The 26,870-nt window shown below is 35.0% G+C and overlaps 2 protein-coding genes across 2 annotated transcripts; both read left to right on the plus strand.

The window, feature by feature from the left end:
* The first annotated feature begins 3,653 nt into the window (after nt 1–3,653).
* Nucleotides 3,654–8,200, plus strand: LOC146747728 (ATP-binding cassette sub-family C member 8-like). The gene is made up of 5 exons (XM_085497441.1): nt 3,654–4,270; nt 6,731–6,964; nt 7,245–7,433; nt 7,672–7,824; nt 8,156–8,200. Exons 1-5 carry the CDS (start codon nt 3,686–3,688, stop codon nt 8,198–8,200), a joined length of 1,206 nt encoding a protein of 401 aa, XP_085353567.1. The 5' UTR covers nt 3,654–3,685.
* A 1,192-nt stretch (nt 8,201–9,392) lies between these two features.
* On the plus strand, nt 9,393–23,772 carry LOC100366637 (ATP-binding cassette sub-family C member 9-like). Its single transcript, XM_085496565.1, has 25 exons — nt 9,393–9,525; nt 9,984–10,146; nt 11,772–11,812; nt 11,984–12,244; nt 12,400–12,576; nt 12,764–12,842; nt 13,172–13,277; nt 13,664–13,762; nt 14,012–14,177; nt 14,400–14,540; nt 14,636–14,849; nt 15,547–15,755; nt 16,328–16,567; nt 18,213–18,370; nt 18,523–18,615; nt 18,787–18,889; nt 19,301–19,414; nt 19,893–20,004; nt 20,550–20,680; nt 20,775–20,853; nt 21,239–21,347; nt 21,458–21,561; nt 21,675–21,808; nt 22,103–22,165; nt 22,854–23,772. Exons 1-25 carry the CDS (start codon nt 9,418–9,420, stop codon nt 22,992–22,994), a joined length of 3,345 nt encoding a protein of 1,114 aa, XP_085352691.1. The 5' UTR covers nt 9,393–9,417; the 3' UTR covers nt 22,995–23,772.
* Nucleotides 23,773–26,870: the final 3,098 nt, after the last annotated feature.

Here is a 26,870-nt window from a genome sequence, read left to right on the forward strand (position 1 = left end):
GTAAAATACTTTATTTTAGCTGGAATTAATTTTCGCTGAAAAGGCTTTTTGAGTGTTTTGTATGAAATTTGTTTTCACTGATTTTTGATGAGTTGAATGTAAAATATAGGAAAAAGGTATATTCACTGGATTTTATTTTCACTGAATCTTCCCCTCAGCGAAAATAACGAAATTAAAAAGCTAATTTCATACTAAGAAAATTTAACCCTAATATTTTACATTGACTTGACCAGATCTCGCCCCTTGCAAAATTTCTTGCCGCCACCTCTGCAGAAATAACTTTAAAGCACTAATTTTACAACAAATGAATCTTACTACATTGCACTTGCACTAGACTGGCAAAGTCGGGATTTCTTTTTTGTTTTACAATAATAAATATACATACAAAAAAAAATCCCGGTCACGCTAGTTTAAACGATCACGCTAAAAAGGCCAAATAGACAATTAATTATATTTATTTTTGTAAAACAAAAAAGAAGTCTCGACTTTGCCAGTCTACACTTGCACATGTACTTGAAACCACGGTTAACTATCGATTATCATCGGATACACCTCAGACTAGTAATAATTACTAGTCTGAGGATACAACTAGCGATGGTTAGTAAAATTCGTAATCGTTTATACGTCGTGTGGTTTCTTGTTAGTGGTTAATACAAATCGTGCCAGTCGACAAAACTTCAGGTCTCAGGAGCCAACTATAGCAGACGGCAACCGTTTTGGTGCCGTTTTCTCATGCCTTTCTTTTGATCCCATAATACCCGAGGTTTCTTCTTAACGCACTATGTCCAAAAGCAAGCATTTTTTTTTATATAGTTTTGCCCATTTCATATGACAGAAGGGCTTTTTGGAAAATCGTGGTATGTCGTCTATTTAACCACGGCTCTCGACCAATACGAACGACGTATTCAGGCGATTAGAATGTCAGTATGATATAATATTGGTTTTAAAGTGCCAACTGTGTTAATAAGATTTTCTTTATACATTTGCCCTTTCTTCACAGGCGAGTTCTGTACATGTTCACGTCTTTGATTATTTTTCGAGGTTTTGATATACATGTGTAATTATGATTAATTTTATGATATAAATCAAAGACACTAGAGAAGATTTAACTCTATGAGCTATACCACAGTCACTCTGGGACTGTGGCTATACTATGTCCGAAACAAACAAACAAATAAACTCAATTTAGAACTAGATATTTTTTTCTATCAAATGTATATGAGATTTTTGTGTCTTTGCTCTTGTAATTTTTATGCACATTTTTGTTTTCAAAATACCGCGCATTTTTTTATTTTTTGCTCTTCAAACTACACCTCTACCACGGTCACTGACCGTGCCTCTACAGAGTTTACAATGGCCAATCCTGCTGTAACATGATATGTACACCCGAATCTCGTGATCAGCTGACAATGATTTATCGGCCGAAGAACGGAGGTCACTTTCAGTGGCCTTGGAATAACATGTATATATGTCAGAATAATACATTTGAAAGTAAATGCTTATACTGCACAAAAAAGTTGATTTATAGCCGGATAAAGGGGGGGTACTACGTCGAACCAACAACAATGTGATCAAATCAATACCTTGGTAGAAACAAAATCTATATCAAAATGTATATCAAATTACCCATTTGTATGACTCTTCGAGTTTATATCAAATACAAAGTATGATGCAATATGTATAAAATGCCTAGCATAGAATGGTTATAATACGTATTACATATTATTGCACAATGCATTTAAAAGTTTAATATACAAAATTGTATTATAAATCAATTGAGCGCAAAATTTGAGATGCGGGACTATACTACACATACTACTACACAGTCCCTATGTGATAAAGGGACTGTGACCAGGGAAGAGTACACTACACTGGCACGAAGTATAGTCCGACACAATTGTCCATATTTTAGCGTTTTCCCGAGGCGGCGTAATTTTAATTTAGCTTTAACTACCATGATAAAAAGAGGCAACACCTGGTTCACCCATTATCAGAATGAATGAGCGAAATGAAATTTATTCAAAAGCGAAAAAGTCACGTGGCAGGTCACGTGCAATCCTTCTCGGTAAGGTCACGCATGCTCAGTGGCGTGTTTACTACAGGAAAGTTACACTATAGGACTACCTAAGCTGACAACAAAAAACATGAACGTCCACGTCATAAATAAGTTACTTGTACTGCCACAGGGAGTTGGACAAACTTATGTATTTTAATAAATTATTAAAAAATAAAATGTTATACAACTTTTCTTTTACCCTCCCTTTCTGGTATCGATTTCAAGTAATCACTGATCTTTGTTTATACCACTCTTTCCTTCATCACAACTTTGTTACGCGCTAATGTTATATGCAAATTTTAACGCGCGATGTAGACACACCCAACTATAGTAGGGTGTATCCACATCGCGCGTTAAAATTTACATATAACATTAGCGCGTAACAAAGTTGTGATAAAGGAAATAGTGATATAAACAAGGAGGGTAAAAGACCGGGGGGTAAAAGAAAAGTTATATAACATTTTATTATTTAATAATTTATTAAAATACATAAGTTTGTCCAACTCCCTGTGGTACTGCTTCAAACAGGTACGCTACCTGTTTTTATGAACTTAAAATATCGAGTAACAATATTACAATATTATTTTCGTCCATATTGCAGATTTAATAAACTCTTTTCACTGGCAGTAATATTTTAGCCTAGATGCCACGTTCACGTACGAGATGGTAGGGGGTGGTACAGTTTAAACAAAACATACAGCAATTTGATTTTTTTTTTACGAAATGCTTAATTACATTTCACGAAATTGTTCATTATTCACAGACAACAACATTAGAACGTCACGACGACAAATTTAATCAACCTAATGAAGTTCAGAACAAATTTCGTATCACGGACTCCTTCTGAGATCCGGATTTTGCCTTAGTCTCAGTGTTCATTGTCCGTCCAGCCATCGACTTCGCATCTGTGGACAGGTTCGTTTATCTCCGCTGCATGAAGATGAACTGTCACATATGTTGAGAAACTGAATATACAAAGATTGCTAGAGAACTCCTGTTATCAATACAAATGTGGTACCACTCTACTTTATTGCTGTTTACATGGCTACAAATATTGCACTTCTATTCAGAATTGTACAACACCAAAGAAATCCGAGATTCGCCGTCACATGTCCGCCATATAGTAAAATTAAACTGAATATTCACACGAACGTTGTCATAAATCTACAACCATTCGTATCTCAAGCTAAAACCCTCTGTGTCAGCAAAATGTGCCTCTCAAAATGCAAGAAATAGCGTTTCCGACGGTCTAGATTTTTCGTGTTTTTTTCCCCCCGGAGAACATGCCCCTGACCCAGTCGTACATTCGACGCGAGGGATGGTGAGCAGATATCTAAAAACTAAAAAACTATCGTTGTAACAAGCATAGCAGATAACGTTTTACGTCTGGTCTATGCGTACGAAATTACGTCTTTTTATTTATTAAAATTACAAGATTACGGAATAAAAAAAAAAACACCAATTACGGATTACGCAAATACCCCTTAGTGTCCTATCTTGTATGTGCTTTTAAAGGGGCGTATTTTACCTGGGCGTATTATGATTGTTATACGTTCCGTTGTTTTGTTATCAGCTTAGGCAGTCCCAATAAGCTAACCGAAGTGCTTGCCGAGAACTGCAGACGACATCATGATGGGGATTATACAGTCTGTGTTCTGTGGGACAACCAACGCAACTACAAGCATTGACAAGCATGTAGAAACTGAATGTATTGTTTATTTCGTAGAAGCTTTCATTCACGCATTCTTCATAGTACTGATGTCTATAGTTCTCGTCCTGCTTGGATATGCTACAAATCTACGGTACTATCAAGCCACGACCATTACGCTATATCCGCGTCACTCTCTAAAATGGATGATAAACATAGCGATATTCATAGTTTTGCTTTGCGGCGTTGGGGAAGGAGTGCTAACAGACCTAACAAGAAACACAACAACACATCCACACTTATACGTTCCCCAGTCACTAGCACTCGTCAGTGCTGTGATGAGTCTGGTCTACTACCACCACATGGAATACTGGGACCGACCACAATTATCCTGGTTATTGCTGGTGTATTGGATTACATCTACTGTTATTGAACTGCTAATACTTAACAGATTAATACAACATACAGGTTTCGACGTGAATATTCTACGCTTGGATATCATTATTTTGCGCACACTGGGCTACCTTGGGTGTCTTGTATTGGAGTTAAATCTGCTTCGAAAACAAGTAGGTCGAATCAATAGTCAAATAGTTCGCGACGTATCATTAATTGATTTATAGTTATAACACTCATGTATAGCACAGTCACTCTACTAGGTACTAGAGTGACTGTGTGTATAGTTTATAAAACCTCAATCACTATAATCATAGTCATTGTAACTGCAGTTCACAGCCCATCGGTCAAAGTTCACTGCGGGACCTCGGGTTGAGATGACACTACTTCCGGGTTACGCCAACTGATGATCTTTCTTTCTTTCTTTCTTTCTTTCTTTCTTTCTTTCTTTCTTTTTTAATTCTACGGGTAAATAATAAATCAATAACGACTGGACAGTGAGAAATGAAACCGAGAAACCCCCCCGCCCTGTGCCATCGGCCGGGGATAACAGTCATCCGTTTGACACATTTCTCGATTCAAAATAAAACGATTAAACGATTACAAATGATTACCGGGGGTTACAAACAAGTAAACAATGAACAAATGACGAGATGTGAATTAGAGACATGTACGACATTGAACGATAACATTTACAAATGGTTGTAAACTCAAATTACAATCGGTAAATGATAAAAAGTTTAAAAATTACAATTCTAAAAATACTTAAAAGTACAATAAATCTAATAAAAAGCAATTGAAAAGGTGGGTTTGTACAATTAAAAAGGATATTATTCAGCCATTGTCTAAGATCGGGGATTATCAGTAAGTTGTCATCCAGGATTGCAATGGCAGCATTAACGCACCACTGTGTTTCAAATACATCTAGAGACTTTGTAAGGCGGTGATAGTTGTATTCGTTAGTTACCCGATACCTAATTTTTTATTTAAAACACTGTAACACATTTGTTTGTACCCGATTGTTTAACCTTTTATATCGTGTTACGTGAGTTGCCACTTTCATGGTTGCAATTATGAAACAAAGTAAACGACATGTGGCCGTTCTTTTACTTGGTGGGCCTAGTACGTACCAAGAAACTGGTATAGTGTCAATATTTACAAGTTTATTGGTAATTAATTTCAGCAAGTTGAAAAGTGGGGCGAGTCTTAAGCATTCAATACAAATGTGGGTAAGATCGTCCCTTTCGTCACAGAAGGGACAAATATCAATGGTCTGGGCTTTGTTTTTTAAAAGAAACCCGCCAGTTGGGTAGGCGCCGTGGAGCGTGCGCCAATTAAGGTAGCCGTCTTTCTCTGTGATTGGAGTCATATAACAATCTTTAACAGGTTTAGAGTTGGGCGAGAGAGAAAGTAAGTCGTGCCATATAGTGTTGAACTGTGAGTTGCGGTTGGAAAAATACTGAGACTTTATCAGGAATTTGTAAATTTCACCCCTCTCAAATTTGTAGAGTGGAGTATTCAGAAGGATGTCATTATCGTCGTCTCTATAACAAAGTTCAATGTAATATTTGATTTTAGTTGACTCATCGGTCACTTTTTGATTGAGTATAGTTCTCTTCCACTCTACAGGTATGGCCCGATGAATCACATCGAGTGCCATCCCCGCTAGCCGCCTCGAATACACATTTACTTTGTTATGAATGGCGTCAACGCCTAACCATGTACCATTGTTAAAAAGGTCAGTTAGTTAGTTAGTTAGTTATCATTGGTACAAAACGTATTGAACAAACGTTTTTAAGAAGCAACACTCGGTGGAGTTTAAAATTTTAAAAATCTGGTCTCAAAAATACGCCAATAGATCTTTATATTACTCAATGTATGAATACTGTGATATACGTCACAATCTCTACGAATATATTTCAAAAGACGCATGTTGTTGATGACTGACAATGTAATCCATCTTCAATTCTTGTATTATTGAACAGTTATATTTACATCGGGGGAAAGTAATTTGGTTCGGTTAAGTCAGCTGGTCGTACGTTCGATTGGTCGACCAGACGCAACCGAACCACAATACATCTCCGGGGAGCGTAGTCAGGGCTAGGACTATTGCTACACCTATTTTCCTTAGATTGAAAGCAAATTATTTACAAGTTTTGTTCTTCCCAAGTGTTTGGTTGGTATTCACTGCCGTAGTTGAGGCCCAAGTGGGCGTCTATTGCCGAGACGGGGGTTACCTAACCCCGGGGAGGCACTGGCCTTTCAGTTTGGTAGGGGTATGCGGCCGGTATGTAAAACCCCAGTCTCCATCATAGACATTTCCCCCTAAAAAAACATACCCCATTATAGACCAAATAGTGATTTTGTATATCCCATCAGAGACTAAATTGTCACTAAATTTATTCAGTTATAGGTTGAATCTACTCATCATCCGGACTAATCAATCTGAATAATGGAATTCGCATTAAGTGACCCGCGGGTACCTAACCTAGGCGGGGCTTACCATCAGGGTTTCTAGGTTTACTCTCAGAGATGTCATCAACTTGAATTTAACTTGAAGAATTTATTGAATAGTTTTCACGTCTATGTTTTATACACAATTAAAGTACTTGACATATTTCTTTGATCTGTAGGTATTCCAGTGCTGTTCAGTCAGAAATAGACATATAAATGACCACAAGAAGAAAAAGAAGCAACTACGTTACACTTATAATTCAACCAACATAATGTCACGTGTTACTTTCTGGTCCGTCAATTGGGTTTACATACTGGGGTACAAAAAACCCATAGAAATTATAGATTTGGGATGTTTACCGGAAAACTTCGAGTGTAAATATCAACACAAGAGATTTCAAAAAGCCTACAAGGTGCGTATAATATTGCTTTTAAAGAATTGTATCCGTAATGCATCGCTTCTTCGAATTTCTTCCAAGAAATTGTGTTTCATGAATGACATTTAGCTAAAATGACCAAAAATACTAAAATTGGGGGCAAAAAGATCGACTCGCCTTTAACATTGGGTTCTAAACAGCGGCGCTCACGTGTCTAATTCAATTTTGGGAGTGACCCCTCCCAGTTCCACCCATGCAGCCTCTTACATGATATATGTTTAAGAATGTCTCCATCTTATTTGCATCTCTGTTATAGGAAAGCAACACATCTGGAAGAATCTCACTTTGGAGAACATATGTGAAAGCATATGGCCGATCAGTATTTATATCCACTGTGTACAAGTTAATTAGTGATACGTTTGGTTTTATTCCACCCTTGGCCGTAGGTGGCGTCGTCGCATATAGTTCAAGATTGTATTACAATGATGACATATCAGAGGAATATGTAAGTGGGAGTATTCTCTTCCTCTCTATACCAGGTTAAAATAAAATTACAGACCATTGAACATACGTGTAAATATCGCAAATCTGGGTGGCAAGCTAAGTAACATAATTGATATTGATGAATATAGATGCAATAAACAATATAAAATAATAAATATAACAGGTTTGCTTTGTATGTGTTCCAACTTAATAATAAATGAACTGAGATATAATTTGCCCTTTTTATCTTTTTATCACAGAGTACGTATTACGTAACAGTTAGCGAATACTTCAGCAATGGTTTCGTATTGTTAGGTGTAATTTTCATTACCACAATACTGAAGTCGATGACACTGCAATATGGAGGAAATATATCAGTTATGGAAGGGGTGCACATTCGGACAGCCCTACAGGTATATATTAAGCTATTATCACATCTCACTGTTGTTACGCATGCTGTGATTGGTTGAGACTCGGTCACATGACATTGAATAAAAATGGATATTACATGGTATATTGCCCGCCAAGTGGATATTACATGGGTATATCACATAGATGACGTCACTGAAACTACTGCGCAACGATACTGCGCATAACAAATTGTCGTTCGCTGCACTGATGCTGCCACGGCCGCTGTTGTTTTCGGGGTAGCTTTCAAGGTTTTGAAAGAAATTTAGCCATCCGAAATAGACAGTGAACGTGCCAAAATGGATATTAAGTAAGATACTTTGTTTTGATGTTTAGGGTATTCGCGCAGCCGAGCTCGCTGCAGCGAGTTCTACGCTCTGAGCTGTGTGGCTTGTGAATAGGTGTGGTACGTTCGCGAAAAAGTAATTTCAGTCACTTCCACGGCACTCAGACATTTTTATCTGTAGAGTGATCAAATAACTTGGATTTGTTAGGCGGCGTTCGAAAAAAAAAATGGAGATAATTTTTTTTCACTCACGAGTTGGCGGGCGCCATAAATTACGAGTGTATTTCGTTTTTTTTTTCCCGCAAACAGCGTATTTATGTCATGTGAAACTTTTTATAATAAGTAAAATAAAATATTGCATACTTCAAATATAAATGTTGTTGTTGTGAGTGATGTATGGTAGGTGTGATTATGCATGGTTGATGTCAGTTCAATGTGATAAAATAAATAACATATGCAATGATTATTCGGGCAATATCACGATTTGTAGTCTGCCCTCGGGCTATTGGTCATAACCATAATATTGATGATGCCCTCGCCTTAAGCTGGCATCATCAATATTATGGTTATGGCCACCATCTCTTGGGCAGGCAACAAATCGTGATATTACCCTCACAAGCATGTGTTATTATTTAATTATCAGTGCCATATTCATTATACACACCATCTCTGACATCCTTGATACTTAATGCCGCATGTTTAGACGACGCGATATTATTAAAACATTAACACTGTTCTACCACCGCATACTATCGTATTACGTGTTCTGGTTGACAATGCAATGTATGCAAACTATTCAGTAAACCGACGTCTAACAATTTATTCATTTTCCGACACAGAGTGCAATATATGACAAAGCATTACGCCTGACGTCATCTACATTATCTAGTGAGACCATGTCAATTGGACAAATCACTAATCACATGTCGGTGGACTGTATAGCTCTACAATGGTTTATCATGATGCAATTTTTCATACTTACCATACCATATCAGGTACGTGAAACGAAATAAACGAACAATAATTGTGTTTAATTTTAAAGTTCACAAAATGCAATTGTTTTAATTAATTAATGCAATCACCAAAAGTATATGAATAACCATCATTTGCTATGATAGTTATGTAAACAAATTTATTTCTTTTGGTTACGTTTCATCATTTTAGTAATACCTTGATCATTTTACCGTCTTTGCCAATCAAAATAATGGCGTGTTATTTATGTTATCTGTTATCTGTTACATGCATACACATCAATATGATATGTACATCAACTCGTCAATTTCAGGTTATCGTCATCCTGTTATTGTTATATATGGAATTAGGGATAGCAGCGCTTATTGGGTCTTCAGTATTTTTAATTGTTACGCCCTTACAATACAAAATCAGTGATAACATGAGCAGATTACAAAGGAAAGTGTTGGTAAGTTTTAGACACAACGAATTACACTACTTTAGAATAAAAGTGTGAAGAGATTTGTGAATGAATTACCATCACATCATTATCTGTTTCATTATGCATATGCATAAGGAGTAAATATTGACTCTGATATTTCTAATAATAATAAAAAAACAGGTTTTGCATTGTAGAATATCTGAAAAACGCAATGCATACAATGACCTTACAGGTTATCTGTAATAGTACTTCTGTGATTTATGTAACTGCGCCCTCAGACGACTTATACTATAAGTACGTTCGTTTCGTTATTGATCAGATATTTAATAATATCGGTATGGCCATTAATGTCGTTAAAGGTGACTGGACAATATCTCAGGACTCCACATCGATCAATCGTCTAGGTCTTCTCAGATATGATAGGTAAAGATAATTTATTAATAATACATAAATAACACGCACTTGAAATTTAATCTTTTTTGTAGGCCATATCTGATGAACGTTTAAAGAAGTCCAACGAAATGCTACAAGGTATAAAGTTACTTAAACTGTGTGGCTGGGAAGCACTATTTTTCGCTACTATTGAGACGGTCCGGGCACGGGAGATAAAACAAATGATGCTTGTTGGTGTTCATATAATCATTACAAGTGAGTTTTGTCATTGTTGTTCATTATGTTTCAAATATGTATGCATATTATCACAATTCGTCATTTCGTTGTGGCATTCCTTTCGTGTTTGTTCAAATTCCAACACAAAATGGGCCGACACCTGCGACAAACATAGTGCTTCTCGACCAATCAGGATGCTCCATGCAGGATTTTGTATACACTAAATGTTATGTTTCCGAGGCGGAAATTTGTTATTATTCTCATGAATTTGTATAGGACTTTGATTGCTAAGCGCACTTGTTGCCGAGGAAGTGACATCAAACACTAAACACTGACAAGTTCTGCTTTGCTAACTCAAAGCTCACACAATCTTAAATCACATCATAACTATTCATAAGTTGACCATTACGTAGCTTATGCGAATATGATCCACTTGCTACAATCTGAGTATGCAAATTTTTATGAAAACAAATGACTGCATTTTCTGAAACGTCAACGCTCACGCACTCGTATACACATTGCCTAATACATGTTCCAGGCTAGCATATTCCATTTGAAAATGGGGGAACGGTTTCTCCTTTCATTAAGAAATTCGAACAGAACTGTTGCCATGAATCCTGATATCCTTTAAACTCTTGGTTTTTTTGACGGTATGTGGCGGTATTTTGACCCCCATGTTCACGATCTTTTTTAAACACCAATTCTAGCTAAATCTAGGTAATATTTGGCAATATCTTCAGCCAAAACGCCCTCAACGTCGATCGTTTTGTGTCCAGTTTTTAACTGGCTGCGAAGCACCGGCGCCCAGTGACTCCCCCGGCTTTATCTGCATCCTTATCAGTGTTAAGGTCATTTTGTAAAAATAAAGTAGATGATCAGCTACAACAGTTTTTCCAACTGACATTATTTCGCTTTTGTCGAACCCACAAAATATAATTATATTGGCCTCTCACGTTTGTGTTACGCAAGTTTTTGGGAAGAACCTTGGCTCTTCTAAAATGTATCTGAAATAACTAAAACACCATAACAAAGACTAAGAACCGGCACAAGAAGAGTTATGGACCCACCGCTTGGCGGCTGATATACATGCGAATTTACCAAATCACGTCTGAAACATCCGTGTTAGTAACATTGCAAAACGAATGAGGCAGACAATTTGAATATAAAAATACGAAGTCGGCAGACAGTATTGGAAAGGCAAAATTCGATCTCGAAAGGTATGTTTAAAAAGATGCGGAAAACTAAAATATTTTTTCCAATACAGATACGGCCATCTTGGTTGTATGTGTGTATTCCAACGATTTCCACACGCCAATAAACAGTCTTCGTGTTATGACAATTTGTCACTCTGATGAGAAAAAAATTTGACATAACGGGTAAACAATTCTTCATATATCCGAAGCGCAGTTAATAATTGTTTAATGTTGCCATACTGTGTATTAAATATCTATTTGAAATAGCAGAATAAACTAACCACGTCATCAAAATATCAAAATACTAATGGTATAAATATTGCTTGATGGAATTAAAATATATCTGGTTTTTTCACATATCAGGTAAAATTCTAAATCTCCCAACCAACACTTATCCGCGAAAGACACGAACGGGATATATGAAAAACAAGACATATGATATTATGACTTGCGATATTTCTTATCTTTCAGCGTTTTCTTCTAATGCCACGCCAATTTTTGTGACATTAATTGTAAGTACTAATACATATTATAATTAAAATCGCATGGAATGTTTTCAAACTATACCAAATGAATGTGATATATGAAACAGTTTGACACTGTTTTAGTTTATATAAACGTGGGATTAATACTTATTAGCCGAGTATTCATAAATGTAATGTTTATATCTTCTTCGTTTATAGTCATTCGTTGTCTATTCAACACTGAGTCCAACTCCTCTCACTCCAGAAATAACATTTGCATCGTTAGCGCTGTTCAATCAACTCGTGGTTCCACTACTTCAACTTCCAAATATGCTCGGTTACTTTGTTAACGGTATTGCTAGCACCAAACGATTGAAAATATTCTTCTCATCTGATGAAATTGACTTATCTGGGATGTACTATGGACGACCAGACACACACATAGGTTACCGTGACATTGAACCTGAACAAGATGAAAAGGTAATGTCTGTTAAAGTATAGTTTAGAACTAAGCACCATGTAACAGTGACATATATCCCATAATTCATTTGACAGGAAGTTCCTGCCATATCACATCAATTTAACATAATTTTACGTATTGTCTATGTCACAGTGATTTTGGATTTATATTTCAGTACACTGATGATCCAACAGACGAGTATGTTGACAGCGTTGAGACAGAGCCATTATGGAAAACACAGCTCACAACTACAAAGTTAAACAACGATAAATCGTCATATGGTAGTTTCGAATCAGAAAGTCTTGGCTATTGTACACATGAAACTATCTTGCCAGACAATGTAGCAATACAGGTATGTTTTATAAAAAGTGTTGAGATATAACTATAAGTTCGATTTGCATATTAGTCTAACAAGTATTCTTTATGATAACAATTTATGTCAAATAATGGTTGCCAAGATGGCTGAGTGATAAAGTATTATGTTATGGTCGTGTAGACGTGTAGATATTTGTAAGACACTGCTTATATCAATTGTCCAGGTTACAGGTGCATCATTCTCTTGGGAGGGAGAATCTGAGACACCCACATTACATAATATAACCACTGAAATCCCAAAAGGTAAATTAATATACACTACCATATACATACAATAATTCGAATGTTACTTGACAACTGTTCTAACAATGAGTATTCGTCGCAGGTATTTGTCGGTATATTTATAGCATTTTAACACTTACGTAGAAAAGTCTCTATGGTGTTCACACATATCTACATTTGGCGTAGGTATTAAAATGTGTATTGCATTTTCGCTATATTCATATTCGTATCTGTAATGGGTTGTAAATAATATAAATTTAATATGTGTCATGAAATACAAAATTATAAAGCACTGATAAATGTGATATTAAATATTGATGTGATACATGTTTGTATTTTTATGACTTCAGGAGGTCTCACAATGATTATAGGTTTAGTTGGTAGCGGAAAGTCATCCCTTATATCGGCAATACTTGGAGAAATGACTATTCTTTGTGGCAAAGTAGAGTTTAATAGGCAAGTAGAACTAACCCAATAATTCCCTAGTTCATATATAATTTATATTTGAACATGAAAGAAAAGAATGTAGTATGGGAAACATAGTGATTTTCTGATGTTAACTAGGGTAATATTTCATTCAAATAAAGAAACTTCTGACACATTTATTGCCGTTTTATCAAACATAAGGAAAACATTGTACAAGGAACTATTGGAAGCTGAAATTTGTATTGCATGAATAGGAAGAACACTGCGATTGTAGTGATAGCCCATGACAAACTTGCCCAAAACTAACATCAAACGCCGACGACAAGACTGCAAAGTGCTATTAAATTCAGTCTCCTATATGTGTTGACTGCAGATAATTGTTCGAAAATGTTGTATTGATTAATTTCATTTCGCAGAAAAACAAATTCAGTATCCTACGTGCCTCAAAAACCATGGTTACAGAATGCAACCCTCAGAAACAATATATTGTTTGGTTCATCATTTGATTATGCAAGGTACGTATGGGTAATGGCCTCATTATCACAGGCACAATTATAATTAGTGCAACTTTAAAAGAATGTTAACAATTCGTTCCTGAGACAAACACCTGGTATTTTATAGGTATAGTAGTTGTATTCCACAATGTGTTTTGACAGCTTCTTCAAAATCCAAAATATAGTTTACATTTGAATCATTTCAATACCACATGTCAATATGTGTTTTCTAAATACACGGTATAACACACATTTACTTCAAATTTAAAGGTACCAAAGAGTACTGCAAGCTTGCTCGTTGCTGCTTGATATTGAAATTCTACCTGGTGGTGATATGACGGAGATTGGAGAGAAGGGCATTAACCTCAGTGGAGGACAGAAACAACGAGTCAGTTTATCCAGGGCACTGTACAGCAAAACCGATATATTAATATTGGTAGGTCCACCAGGGCAACCGCAGTCACCATTTACCCAAAATATAAAATGCATTAAACAGTTTGCCAATTATGTTTGTTATGTGTAGAGAAATTGTAGAGCATTTGTTAATCACATAACAATGTATTAACGAACATGATCGAATTTCAAACTGTTCATTCTTGGTATGTGCATTTTCTATAACTATCGATTATTATACATTTACTTACTGCACTCACTGCAGGATGATCCGTTATCAGCTCTAGATGTACACGTAGGATCTCACTTGATGGAAGATGGAATTATTGACTTCTTAATTCAACAAGAAAAACGCACTGTTGTCCTTGTAACCCACCAGTTGCAATATCTGAAATATGCAAGCAAGGTAACGAACATTACATATAATTATTACGGTGAAGCATTTATTGTTATCAACTAAGTTGTGATTTTTCACACATACACATAATTCATATTTTTCAGGTTATCGTTGTTGATAAGGGCACAATTGCTATACAGGGGAATTTAACAGCAATACAACAGCATGACCCAACACTATATTCGGAATGGGAAGGCGTAATGAAGATGTTAAGTGAGTCAGAAGTGGAAAGTGATATTGAGAAAAATACTGGCGACGAGCGGGATTACCTAAAGAAGCAAGTCTCACAGAAACACAACATGTCCAAAACGGACAAAAGTAAGTATCATTCAACTCTTGTGCACTTATACAAAATGTATACAAGCTCTTCTGTTGACTTCGTCATATCATATTACTGATTGTCCGTCCGTGCTCGTTGTTGTTTGTCATCCGCATCAACTTTTTACTTTTTCGCGTTTTTCTTGAAAACCGTAAGTCTGATTGCTTTGATATTTCAAGTTGGTGTAGATTTGTTTTGGTAAATAGTCATATTTTTGACTTCGTGTTGAAAACCACAAGTCCAATTGCTTTGGTATTACTGATATGGGTACCTTAGACGGATCTCCAACAGATGATATCCTCACTTCTCTAATTAAAATGTACGTTGCTAATAAAGGAGATATTTCGCCACGTTGCTGCTTGTTCAAAATCATTTGTTAGAAGCATGAGTGAACTCTTATGGGGAGCTGTTCTTATCAACCTCATTGTTTGGTGAATTTATTAAAGCTATATTGATATTATGAATATACATAACATTTAATTTTATGTATGATTTTCTACAGAAATTAGAAGTTATTTCTTCTGATCATCAAACTAAGTTGCTTTGATGTGGATGATATTTCAAAAATACTTTTCAAAGATATTTCTTTTTATCATAATTGTCCCATGTTTTGCTGGGAATCTTGACGTTACTCACAAGTTATTATAACAGTCAATATTGGTATTCCTTACGCTATTTTATATATGTTACTTACAGTATGCGGAGAAAAGTTAATTGAAAAAGAAGAACGTGAGACTGGCTCCATGTCCGTGACGGTGTTTCTGGCTTATGCAAACGCAATCAAATACCCAATTGTTTGTCTTATCTTAGCTTTGTTTGCAACACAAGGCACTTTACTGATATTAACTAACTTTTGGTTGTCTGATTGGTCTGAAGCTGGTGTTAATGCAGACAACCAAACAGAGGTATACTTCAGAATATTTCTTAATTTCTTTTCACAATAATCTGAAATTCCATAGTTGAATATACTATTTTGTTAACTTTGATGGTTATACTTCAGTCATACGAGTATAATTTAGGGTCATTTGTGTTCTCTGGACAATTGTTCCCCTCTGCATCGCGACAAAGGTATGTGCGGTGCATCTGATATGTGGCTAAGATATAATGTATGAAATGAGTGACAGTATGATACATGTTACAAAATACACTCCACGTGGAGCATGACGCTGTTCATTTGTATTTGGAGGATTGTACAGCTGACCATATGAACCGAGGAATTTCATATCATGAAATGGTCAAAAAGCCTCAATGTTATGTTGTTGTTCTCTAAGGGGTTTGAAATTCAAATTGTTTATAACATTTTCAACATAAAATCAGATATGTTACCCTTGACATGATTAATCCACCCGAACCATCCACACCACTAAATATTTACATTTCAAATTAAACTAATGCTTCTCCATTGGCAATTACATTACTATGTCTGGAACATAAGACACTCTGTATCAATGTTATATTCATGTTTTATATTTTACAGAAAGAACAAGATGAAATATTAAGTTACTACTTGACCGGTTACAGTTCACTTACTATGTCCTACGTGATGGCTACGTTGCTAGCCACATCTTGTCATATAATATTTTCTTTATTTGCTGCCAAACGTTTACACATTGCGCTATTACGTAATATCGTCAATGCACCAATGAGGTTTTTCGACACAACTCCAACAGGTCGGATACTGAACAGACTTTCAGCTGATACCCAAGTTATAGATCAGGTACAATTGATTTTACTAATGTTGTAGCGTATATATTATTCATCGTTACAATACAGTTTCACAGAATAATATATGTGTTCAAAGCAGTCATTTATACAAGGCAAGAAGGATAAGCAGGATTTCCAGAACCATCGTCCAATCTCACTTTTTCCAACCTTATCAAAGGTACTTGAAAAACTAGTCTGCAAACAACTACTTCAATTCCTGGAAGCAAATAAGATTCTCCATCCCACCTTTTCTGGATTCAGACCAAAGCACTCTACAACTACACTTCTACAACGCCTTACAGATGACATTCTTGAAAACATGTACAATAAGAAACTGTCATGTCTTCTAATGTTAGACCTGTCAAAATCATTTGATTCCGTCTACCGTGAAATTCTTCTCCACAAACTCAAGCATTACAATTTCCATCCCACAACCTTACATTGGTTTCGTAGCTACCTTTCTGACCGCACTCAGTGTGTTAAACTTGGTAGCCATTACTCCGAGCTCATTGATGTCAAGACTGGTGTCCCACAAGGTAGTGTATGTGGACCTGTTTTATTTTCCATCTACATCAATGATCTACCAACTTGGCTCCAATCTCCTTCATCAATATATGGCTACGCCGATGATCTCAATCTCCTCAAATCGTCTAACTACACCAACCTTGACTGCATTCACAATGAAATTGAACAAGAAAGTAACCGCCTTCTACTGTGGTTTTCTGCTAATTCACTTCAACCCAACTTATCAAAATATCAGTATATGCTGTTTGGCACTCGTCAACAACTACAAAACTCTCATTATAAAAGATCAAACAATTCACTCAACTACATCTGCAACTTGTATTGGGCTAAGAATAGATCCTGAATTAAAATGGTGTAACCATATAGCCTACCTTCGTAGGACATGTGGATTCCGCCTATCACGCCTCGCAAGATCTCGTCGCTGCATTCCTGAGAAAGCTCGCAAGGACATTATCTCTGCCACAGTATTCTCACTACTTGATTACTGTGACACTGTAATTTAACTGCAGCATTACACTAAAAAGTAGTCTGCAACGCATCACCAACCTTGCTGTACGCATCCAATGTGGCTTAAAAATACATGAATCTGTCTCTATTGCAAGATCAGCTCTTGGTTGGCCAACCATTCAAGAAAACTAAACACTTTAATAAACTCGTTTACAAATGCAAGCAATATTTAGTCCCACCATATTTATCTGACCGTCTCATTTCAAACTCTGCCATCCATTCCTACAACACCAGAAATCGATTTCATATTTCAAAATCTCACACTCGCTCTTTTAAATATCGAGCAGCTACAGCTGCTAATAATATTGTATAATTTTATCTTACTACTTTGTTGTCAATATTTTACCCCATTTAAGCATTTTATCGTTTTGTTCGGATTGCTATGTTATTGTCATTTTTTTATTGTAATTTTATCATATTATTTCGTAGTCATTTTATTTCATACCCTATTTATGCATTTCTTTATTGTGTTCTCGTCATTTTTGCAGTGGATTGTTTAATTCTATGTTAAATTCTATATCTATATTTATGGATGTACTGTTCTAAATGAATAAGTTACAAATTACATAAAGATTACATGAAATTGTTATTTATCAAATTGCTGTGCATTATTTGTATATTTCTAGAAAATTTGGCTTACCATGAACTCTTTTATGAACTCGTTCTTACAAGTGGTTTCAGCCTTAGTTGTGAATAGTATTGTGACTCCGATCTTTATTGCGTTTGTGACACCTGTGTTGATTGTGTATATCTTCTTGCAAAGATATTACATTACCACCTCAAGGTTTGTTAATTACCTAGTAATATTTAATTAACACATAAATACCCAGATCGCCAGTAACGTTTGAATAATTTAATACAACTTAGTTGTTTTGTCTATTTTCTATATTGTTCATTCATGTGAAATAATACAAGTAATTATGTTTTTCATTTTAGAGAAATTCAGCGCCTTGATAGCATAACACGGTCACCTGTGTTTGCCCATTACTCAGAATCACTGGGAGGTTTGTCAACTATTAGAGCTTATAGGTATGCATTGACTTATCAGGATTAAACATTCATGACGTACTCTACAATGTCGTCGCCTTGAAATGAATGAGATAACCATGGATTATATAGTTTAGAGCTTGTCATTCCAATAATAAGTTATCACAGTAACTAGTAAATTAACAATCATTAATACATATTTAAATATTTCAGAAAAGAAAGTGCTTTCAAAAGACGTTTACTTCGAACAGTGGATTTTAACAATGTTGCACAGTTGTATCTACATACCGGCAATAGGTGGCTGGGAATCCGACTGGTGAGCTTATCGACATATGTCTACACATATACTGACCTAAAGTATTTGACATTAATATATTAAATTACACGACTTGGAGTGTTTTACGTTTCGTTCGCTTGGCACACAAATGTATATATAATGAGACCCATGCCACAATTAACGATTCGCGTACTTAACTTATAAGTATAATTTTTACTTAAATATATATCAACATATTGCATGTTTGGTTATTTGATACATATCACGTGTACTAGTTCACCGAGAAATATCATTCATTGTCGTATGTTTACTTTTGTGAACACGCATTCCAGAACTCAGTGAACGTTTTTTTATATTTGAAGAAAAGTATTTATTGTTTCATACTTCCTTACATACGTCGCTGCTCTTTTGTTTAAAATCACGTGTAATTCTGGTTCATATTTGTTTCAGGAATTCTTGGCTGCTGTTATTATTCTTATATCAGGATTGTCTGGATTGGTATCCTCAGTTGCAACTGGCCTTGAACCGAGTCTAGTTGGTCTTTCTTTGACCTACGCAATTTCAGTGAGCCGTAATAGTTATTAACAATTCAGTCACAATCTTTTTTTTTTCATTTGATTCTCTTGTTTTTTTGTTGCGTCTAGAACCTAAGTTAAGCATGTGCTTTAAGTCAAATTTTATACTGCTTCATATTCATATTGTTCCATTTAACTGTACAGCCTTAGTAGTTCATTTTTTTGACTAACCAGCCTGATGTGAGTCCACAATGAATGAGTACATAAATGTATGTGTGTATACTGTTATTCCGGTACATGGATATATTGTGTCACATCCGAGTTAAGATAACGCGTGAACCTATTATATTGGTAGGCACATAAAAAACATTTGTGGAATGTATAATCTGGTATAGTGATCGAAACCAAATAGCCATTATAGATTGCCCCAATTTGTCCATGGTAGTATATGCATAATAATGAGCGTATCCAATTATTTTGGTATAATGGCTAACTACAACAAAAACATTTATCTCTCGTTTATTCAGATATCAGGATATATGACGTGGATAATACGGAATGCGGTAGATATTGAAATGCAAATGAATGCAGTTGAACGAGTTAAACATTATACGAACATTGAGGTTGAACAGTATAACGGTATGTTGAAAATTCACAATGTCTGTTTCCCTGCTTGCTCAAAATTACTGAAATGAACTTAATATGCAATAGATATGCTTACTTTTATTTTGTCATAACTATTTTAAATAAGTAGTATAAAGTATTTATTTGACACCATCGACTCTATTGTTTGATGTTTGCGATAATGAGGATTTAGTAAATTGTTTCCGGATATATTATTAGTTTCGTGCATATCACTGTTATTAATGTGTATGCGTATGTGTACGTGGCATGATAGGTATTGACTGTATATATATGGTTCTTGTATAGTCATAGCAACCATTTTCATATGCATAACACTATAATTCAACTTAGTATTTCTAGTAAATTTTGAAACAATATAAATCTATTACATTTAAAAATGGCAGAAGAAGTATTGCTGTTTGACACGACTGATGTGAATAATATTCGATGTGCATGTATCGAATGAGTTTGATGTGTAGCCAATTCCGTTGAGTAGAGAACACGCGTACATGCATGTGTTATAATGGAAACTTTATTCGCGTATTGCGTTTGAATAACAGGAATATGCAACCCACCAAAAGATTGGCCCGATAGAGGGGATATCAACATAGAGAACATTTCAGTACGTTATGCTACTGGATTGGAACCTGTATTACAAGATATCAGCATTCACTTTAGAGCAGGCAATAAGGTATTTGTGTTATAAACATTGCAGTTACATGCTATTCCAATCAAGTTTAAACAATGTATGCAGACAAACATACTAATATGTGTGATTTAATTAGATAGGTATATGCGGGCGAACTGGTAGTGGTAAATCGTCGCTCACCTTGGCATTATTCAGAATTATTGACACGTTTAAAGGTATGAATTTCAGTTTTCATGTTTGCCTTGTCCTTATCATCATTGATGAGGCTCAAGGTATATGGGGGAAATGTATATCGTTGTTGTTTTGTTGTTGTAATTATGTAATTACGATGAATTTTTTGTCTTGTCCTTTTGCGATCAGAATTGTTGCCACCTAAATATTACCCAGCTTTTTCATGCAAAATGTTTATATAAATTACTGCATTTTTTCTAGATTTTTATACTTATTTTGCCATGCAAACAGAAGCGAGCATCGTTAATTTGTATCCATTTGTTACTTAACCAATGTGCGATAGTTTATCCTTACAAGTATATGTGAATCTTTAATTCATTGGAGTATATACCAACATTACAATAAGATAATTTGATGTATTCTATGTAGGTCGTATCCTGATAGACGGTGTTGATATATCGCATGTACCCCTGCTGAGATTACGAAGACAAATATCAATTATCCCACAGGATCCTGTATTGTTTAGTGGAACTATAAGGTATGTGTCTTGTAGTATGTATGTTATCTCACGTGGAAACATTACATTATTGAAAATTAAAATTATCCCATTACTCAATAAAAACCACTGTATGCTAAATATCATTATAGATTTAACATGGACCCAGAAGAGAAGCGAAGTGACGAGGAAATATGGAATGCTCTGTCTGCTGCCCAATTGAAAGATATCGTTCTTAAACTTGCTGGTCAATTAGGTTAGTCTGTAAATGACTTTTTTCATTTAATTTGAGAAAATACTGATCTTGAACATTCTATGTGTGTGTCCAGATATATTATGATAATTAAACAGTTCGACTCTCACTATTAGATTCACATGTTAGCGATGGAGGTGAGAATTTCAGTGTTGGCCAGCGTCAGCTGTTTTGCCTAGCCAGATCATTTCTCAGGAACGCCAAGATTGTTATCATGGATGAAGCCACGGCATCTATTGATATAAAAACAGTAAGTACAGGAGAGATGTTTGGTTAACTGAAATACAAATTTGTTGCAAAATTGATTAATCAATCAATTAATCAATCAATCAATCAATCAATCAACCAAACATATTTGTGACACGCTTATTAGAAGTCTGTTGTTAATTGTGTTTTGTTCTAACTTAAATTCTCTTTATGGCATATGAATGTGTACATAGGTTGTATATGATGTTTACCTTTAGAACAAATATGTAGTGACGCAAATGACCATTGTATTACCTATTATAATATAAGTTATACAATGCGTATTATTCCTTTCCAGGACACAATAATAAGTCACGTGATATCATCGTCGTTTCAAGATACTACTGTTCTCACCATAGCTGTACGTATATGTCAGACATCATAGAGTTTATTCATTTGTGTCTGGAGGAGGTGGCTGGGACGCCACCGTCTTTTCTTTATTCTTGTGGACCTGTAAGGCGGCAAGTTCTGTCTACATGTACGAAACGTTTGCATAAACATGCAGCTAAATATAATTCACGACAGGTTTTAGATAAATTGGACAGCAACAAGCCCAAATTCACCCGTTTATGAAAATTAGCGAATAATGAAAAGAATAATGAAGTCCGACCTCGATCTCAGTTACATACTTATTCAATTTACGCTTATTTGCATCATTACCTTCATTAGGTAATGCTTATATTATTAATACAACAATGAACAGAATAGCGTGTACATCGCATGTAGATGGAGTCTTGAGATGCGTATATACACAAGTTATCAATAGTGTTTTGTATATGTTAATTACCTTCATTCGATGTACTTCGTAAAATTAGTATGTGATCCGTCAACCACAGTTTATGCACACTAGGCGTGTCTGTATGACAAGTGTTCATACAGTCACCTCGTACAGAAATGCTCTCGACGCAGCACACTAGAATGTCTTCATGATAAATATTCCAACACGTACAGAAACGATCACACTATTCTGTGGTCGGTTCTGGGAGTTTTGATTACTGTACATTTATCGTTTTTGTAAAAATAACTTCTGATGATTCTATTATTTCCAGCACCGCATGTCAACCATTCTGGATTCTAATTACGTATTGGTTTTAAGTGACGGCAAAGTCGTTGAATATGATACACCACAGAATCTACTCCAACGAGATGATAGCGCGTTTTCCTGTTTAATTCGAGAAAGTGGTCTATGATAACTTTGTATTTATAATTGGAATTTATGTTCTTCATTGTATACTCAAATTGCAATACTGACTCAGAGGCTGTGTCATATTACATTTTACAAAATCAAAAAGTTGTGTAATTATTATTGTAAATTATATTGATGAGACGTATTTATCATATAACGTCGCCGACCATGTAGTTTGTAATCAATAAGTTGACAGATATTACAATGTATCAGAAATTGTTCGTGCTATTTACGTAAAAAAACATTCATTCTACAATACGATCGATATAACGCCGTGTTTAACTACTTTGTTTTGTTGATTCTAGAAGGTAATTCAATAATACGTATTCCCTGCGTGTTGAATGGAGTTGTCACTGTCGCATCAAAATTAATGTAATTGATTGTTGATTTGCTCTAGCATACATGTCAAGAGTTTGTTCATACAGACTCATACTTCATTTTCGTTTTCTATTGACTATTTAATGTATACCAACAATTGACATGTTTTAAGCAACTTTATTTTTGTTGCCCGTTCTAAATGTATTGATTATCAGAAAGTTTTGACCCAACTATACTTGTTATACGTTCCGAGTTCATATGCAGTTCTTTTTATTGTGAACAGTTTTTGATATCGAATTTTATGTTGAGCAGATGAAAATATGCGTTCAAAATAATCCAGAAAATGCTTTGATAACTTAATTCATCGGACAGTATTTTTCAAAATGTACTTAACTGCTGATTTTGTTAAACAGTATTCACTTCATATGCTTTCAAATAAACTAATAAAAGTAAGCTTAGAAAGATCTCCACGGGTATTGAGGGCATGAAGTACGAATAATAAGTACTGTATTTAGTATAGTAGAAGCACACTCGCAATATTGTGTTTATTGCTTGCACAATCAAGTATGAAGTATGTATTATTTTGACCACATTTTTGAGCAGATGTGCCTCTAATAGAACAATTACGGCATTTAAAAATATAACTGCAATATAGCAAGAGCAATTATAAATAATCAATGAAATCATGACAACATATGATAATGTGATATTTATTATATCTTATCCGACAACACAATTAGTACTAATTGCATGTCCCTATTTGTAACAGAACTTGCATGCATTTGCATATTATTGGGACCACATGAACATATATAGTCATCTGATACACTTGACATATCTCTAGTATGATGCTTCAATATAACACTGAATGCGCATTCCTAAAGTGCCTGAGATATAGTTATGCATATCAATGAGGTTATATATATTATATGAACATGTGGTATGTTAGTCATATCTCTTGTCGTTTATTATAACACTGGATGCATGTCATCTGCAGTAGTGTCGAAAGAATACAGTTATGCATATTAATTAGAATACATGACCATAAATGGTTATCTGATATGTTAGTCGTTATCTGATGCTAATCTCCTATCAAATGCCTGTATTGTAGCATGTCCTTACCTGTAAAAGTGATTACAATATTTCACTTATACGAGATCACATGAACCCATTTATATGATAGGTAATTAATATACATGGATTATCCAACAACACCTACTTTCAATGGTACTCAAGATATTTACATACATTGGTTAATTTATGCAAATTCGGAATTAGTAAGCACATAATTAACTCTCAACATGTATATGGCTTACCCCAGAGCACCTATGTGCGAAGTTACAGTGATGTTCGGGAAAAGCTAAAAATTTGGTAACTAATATGCAAATTGGGCAATTAATATGCACATATTACAAACTAATTAGGTTTGCACATTGTTATAAACCATTTAACTATTAATTTTCATTGAATTCTGTTTAATAGTCCTTAAGAAAAAAGTAAAAAGGCTTTTCATTGGCTAATTTATATGCAAAACAGATCATTAATATGTACGTATTTCAACCCAAAACTAATCAGGTCTACACATTATCCGAGGGCACCTAGGTTCCAAGTTTTATTAAAATCTGTAGAATTGAACAAGAGAAACAAAGGAAAATACTTAAAATTGGCTAATTAATAAGCAAATTAGGTAATTGATATGTATGAATTTCAATCAAAAACTAAGGCCGTCTGATACTTGGTTCTTGAGATATCAGTACAACAGACAGACACACACGTACATACATACATCATTACAGACACAACAGCCACAAAGACTCCCATTGTGCGCTTATCACACGCGAGTCAAAATGATTTTTACCGCATTTAAAAGGTAAAATGTGATCTGCAATGAGAAACATAGATACAAGTGTCAAAGTACACGAGTCCCATTGATAAGGAAGCAATGATGTTTCAATTTACCGAATAGTTTAAATGTCTGCCATACGACCAAAATGTATATTGAATTATATCACATATCTATATCATTCGGTAGGGGCATCCTGAATTTGACTTCAGATCACACTCAAACTGTTGAAATTGGGTTTATACTAGTATCCTAAGAGAATATATTATAATTGTGGTCATGGTGCCCTCGGAGTGACTCGAAGTTGTAAAACAGTAATCCAATCACAGTCATTCAATTGAGCGATAATGTATGCGACTTCTCCCCCGTTCGAGTTATAGTAGTTTGGTGGCGTTTCCTGTTTGATAGCCTGTACGCTCGGGCGTACTCCTTGCCCAGCACTTTAGTTACCTTATCCTTGTCGCACAGTATGGTATATTATTGTGTGTTGCCTATCACTCTTTCCAATAGGCGAGCACATAAGACATGGCTGTGTTTGAAAAACAAATCGTGTTGCCTGATTCTAGTATGAAATTTAGCAAGTTACTCACTTCCTAAAATTAACTGATTTATTATGACAGCAGTAAGAATAGATACATTATAAATCAAACAAGTCTAGTAAGTCACCGTAAAATACAATTACAAAGACAATGTCAAAACACACATAGTCTTAATGCCATGAATTGCACGTTACGAGAAATAAGCTGTGCGAACGCAATTGATTCGTTGTCATAAATACATACATTAAATTGCTTTGTATTGGCATTGGCTCAAATAAAAGTATGATAATCAACTGTGAATGAAATATATATCTAAGTAATAAGTAATCTTGGAGTCCATTTTGAAACTGATGGTGATTTGGGGCACTATATTTTATCAGATTTGTGAGTCAGTTTTCTTTGCACCTTATCGCATTTATTTAGTAAAATTCGGACTCTATTGGATAAAACGCTACAATGAAATTAGTACATGCATTTGTGACATCGAGATTAAACTACTGTAATATTATAATTTATATCCCCCAATTACAGCTAGACAAACTACAATCTGTTCAAAATGCAGCAGCCAGACTCTGACCACATTACATCCACACTTTCATTATTCGTATTATTATTATTATTACTGATTGAATATAATTGATGTTGGGTATATTAATATATATTGAATTACATATGTTGATATAGGAGCCCTGTCACAATTAAAACATACAGATTTGAGCAATATATCAATGCTATTAATGCTTAAAGAAATACCTTCTTTGATATTACATTATATGACTTTGTTAGTTTTATGATCACAATCACACACGACACTTTACAGAAATAGAAATCAATGACTGAAATGATGGCTAATACGTGATTGCCATTTCTACACTTTCCATTATATTAGAATATACACACAAACAAAACGACAGTTCGCGTTAACGTCTGATGTCATTTACTCTGAATAGTTGACATGATTTACTCATAAAATTGTAATCATGTCAGATGACAAGCTTTTAACTCATTAAACTGTCATAGAATCCCCGCAGTGAGATCCATCTAACTATGTGCTGCGCATATAAACCCCCTGACTGTTTGCATTGAGCTTCTTAAATATTGTAGTTCTTTGTTGTACTTGTGGATTATTTTTCGTTTGCTTTATGTTCTTACACTCGCAAGTATGAATTTGAGTATCGTT

This window comes from Saccoglossus kowalevskii, chromosome 3 (genome assembly GCF_978046115.1).
Source record: "Saccoglossus kowalevskii chromosome 3, keSacKowa6.1, whole genome shotgun sequence".
Classification (NCBI taxonomy): Eukaryota; Metazoa; Hemichordata; class Enteropneusta; family Harrimaniidae; genus Saccoglossus; species Saccoglossus kowalevskii.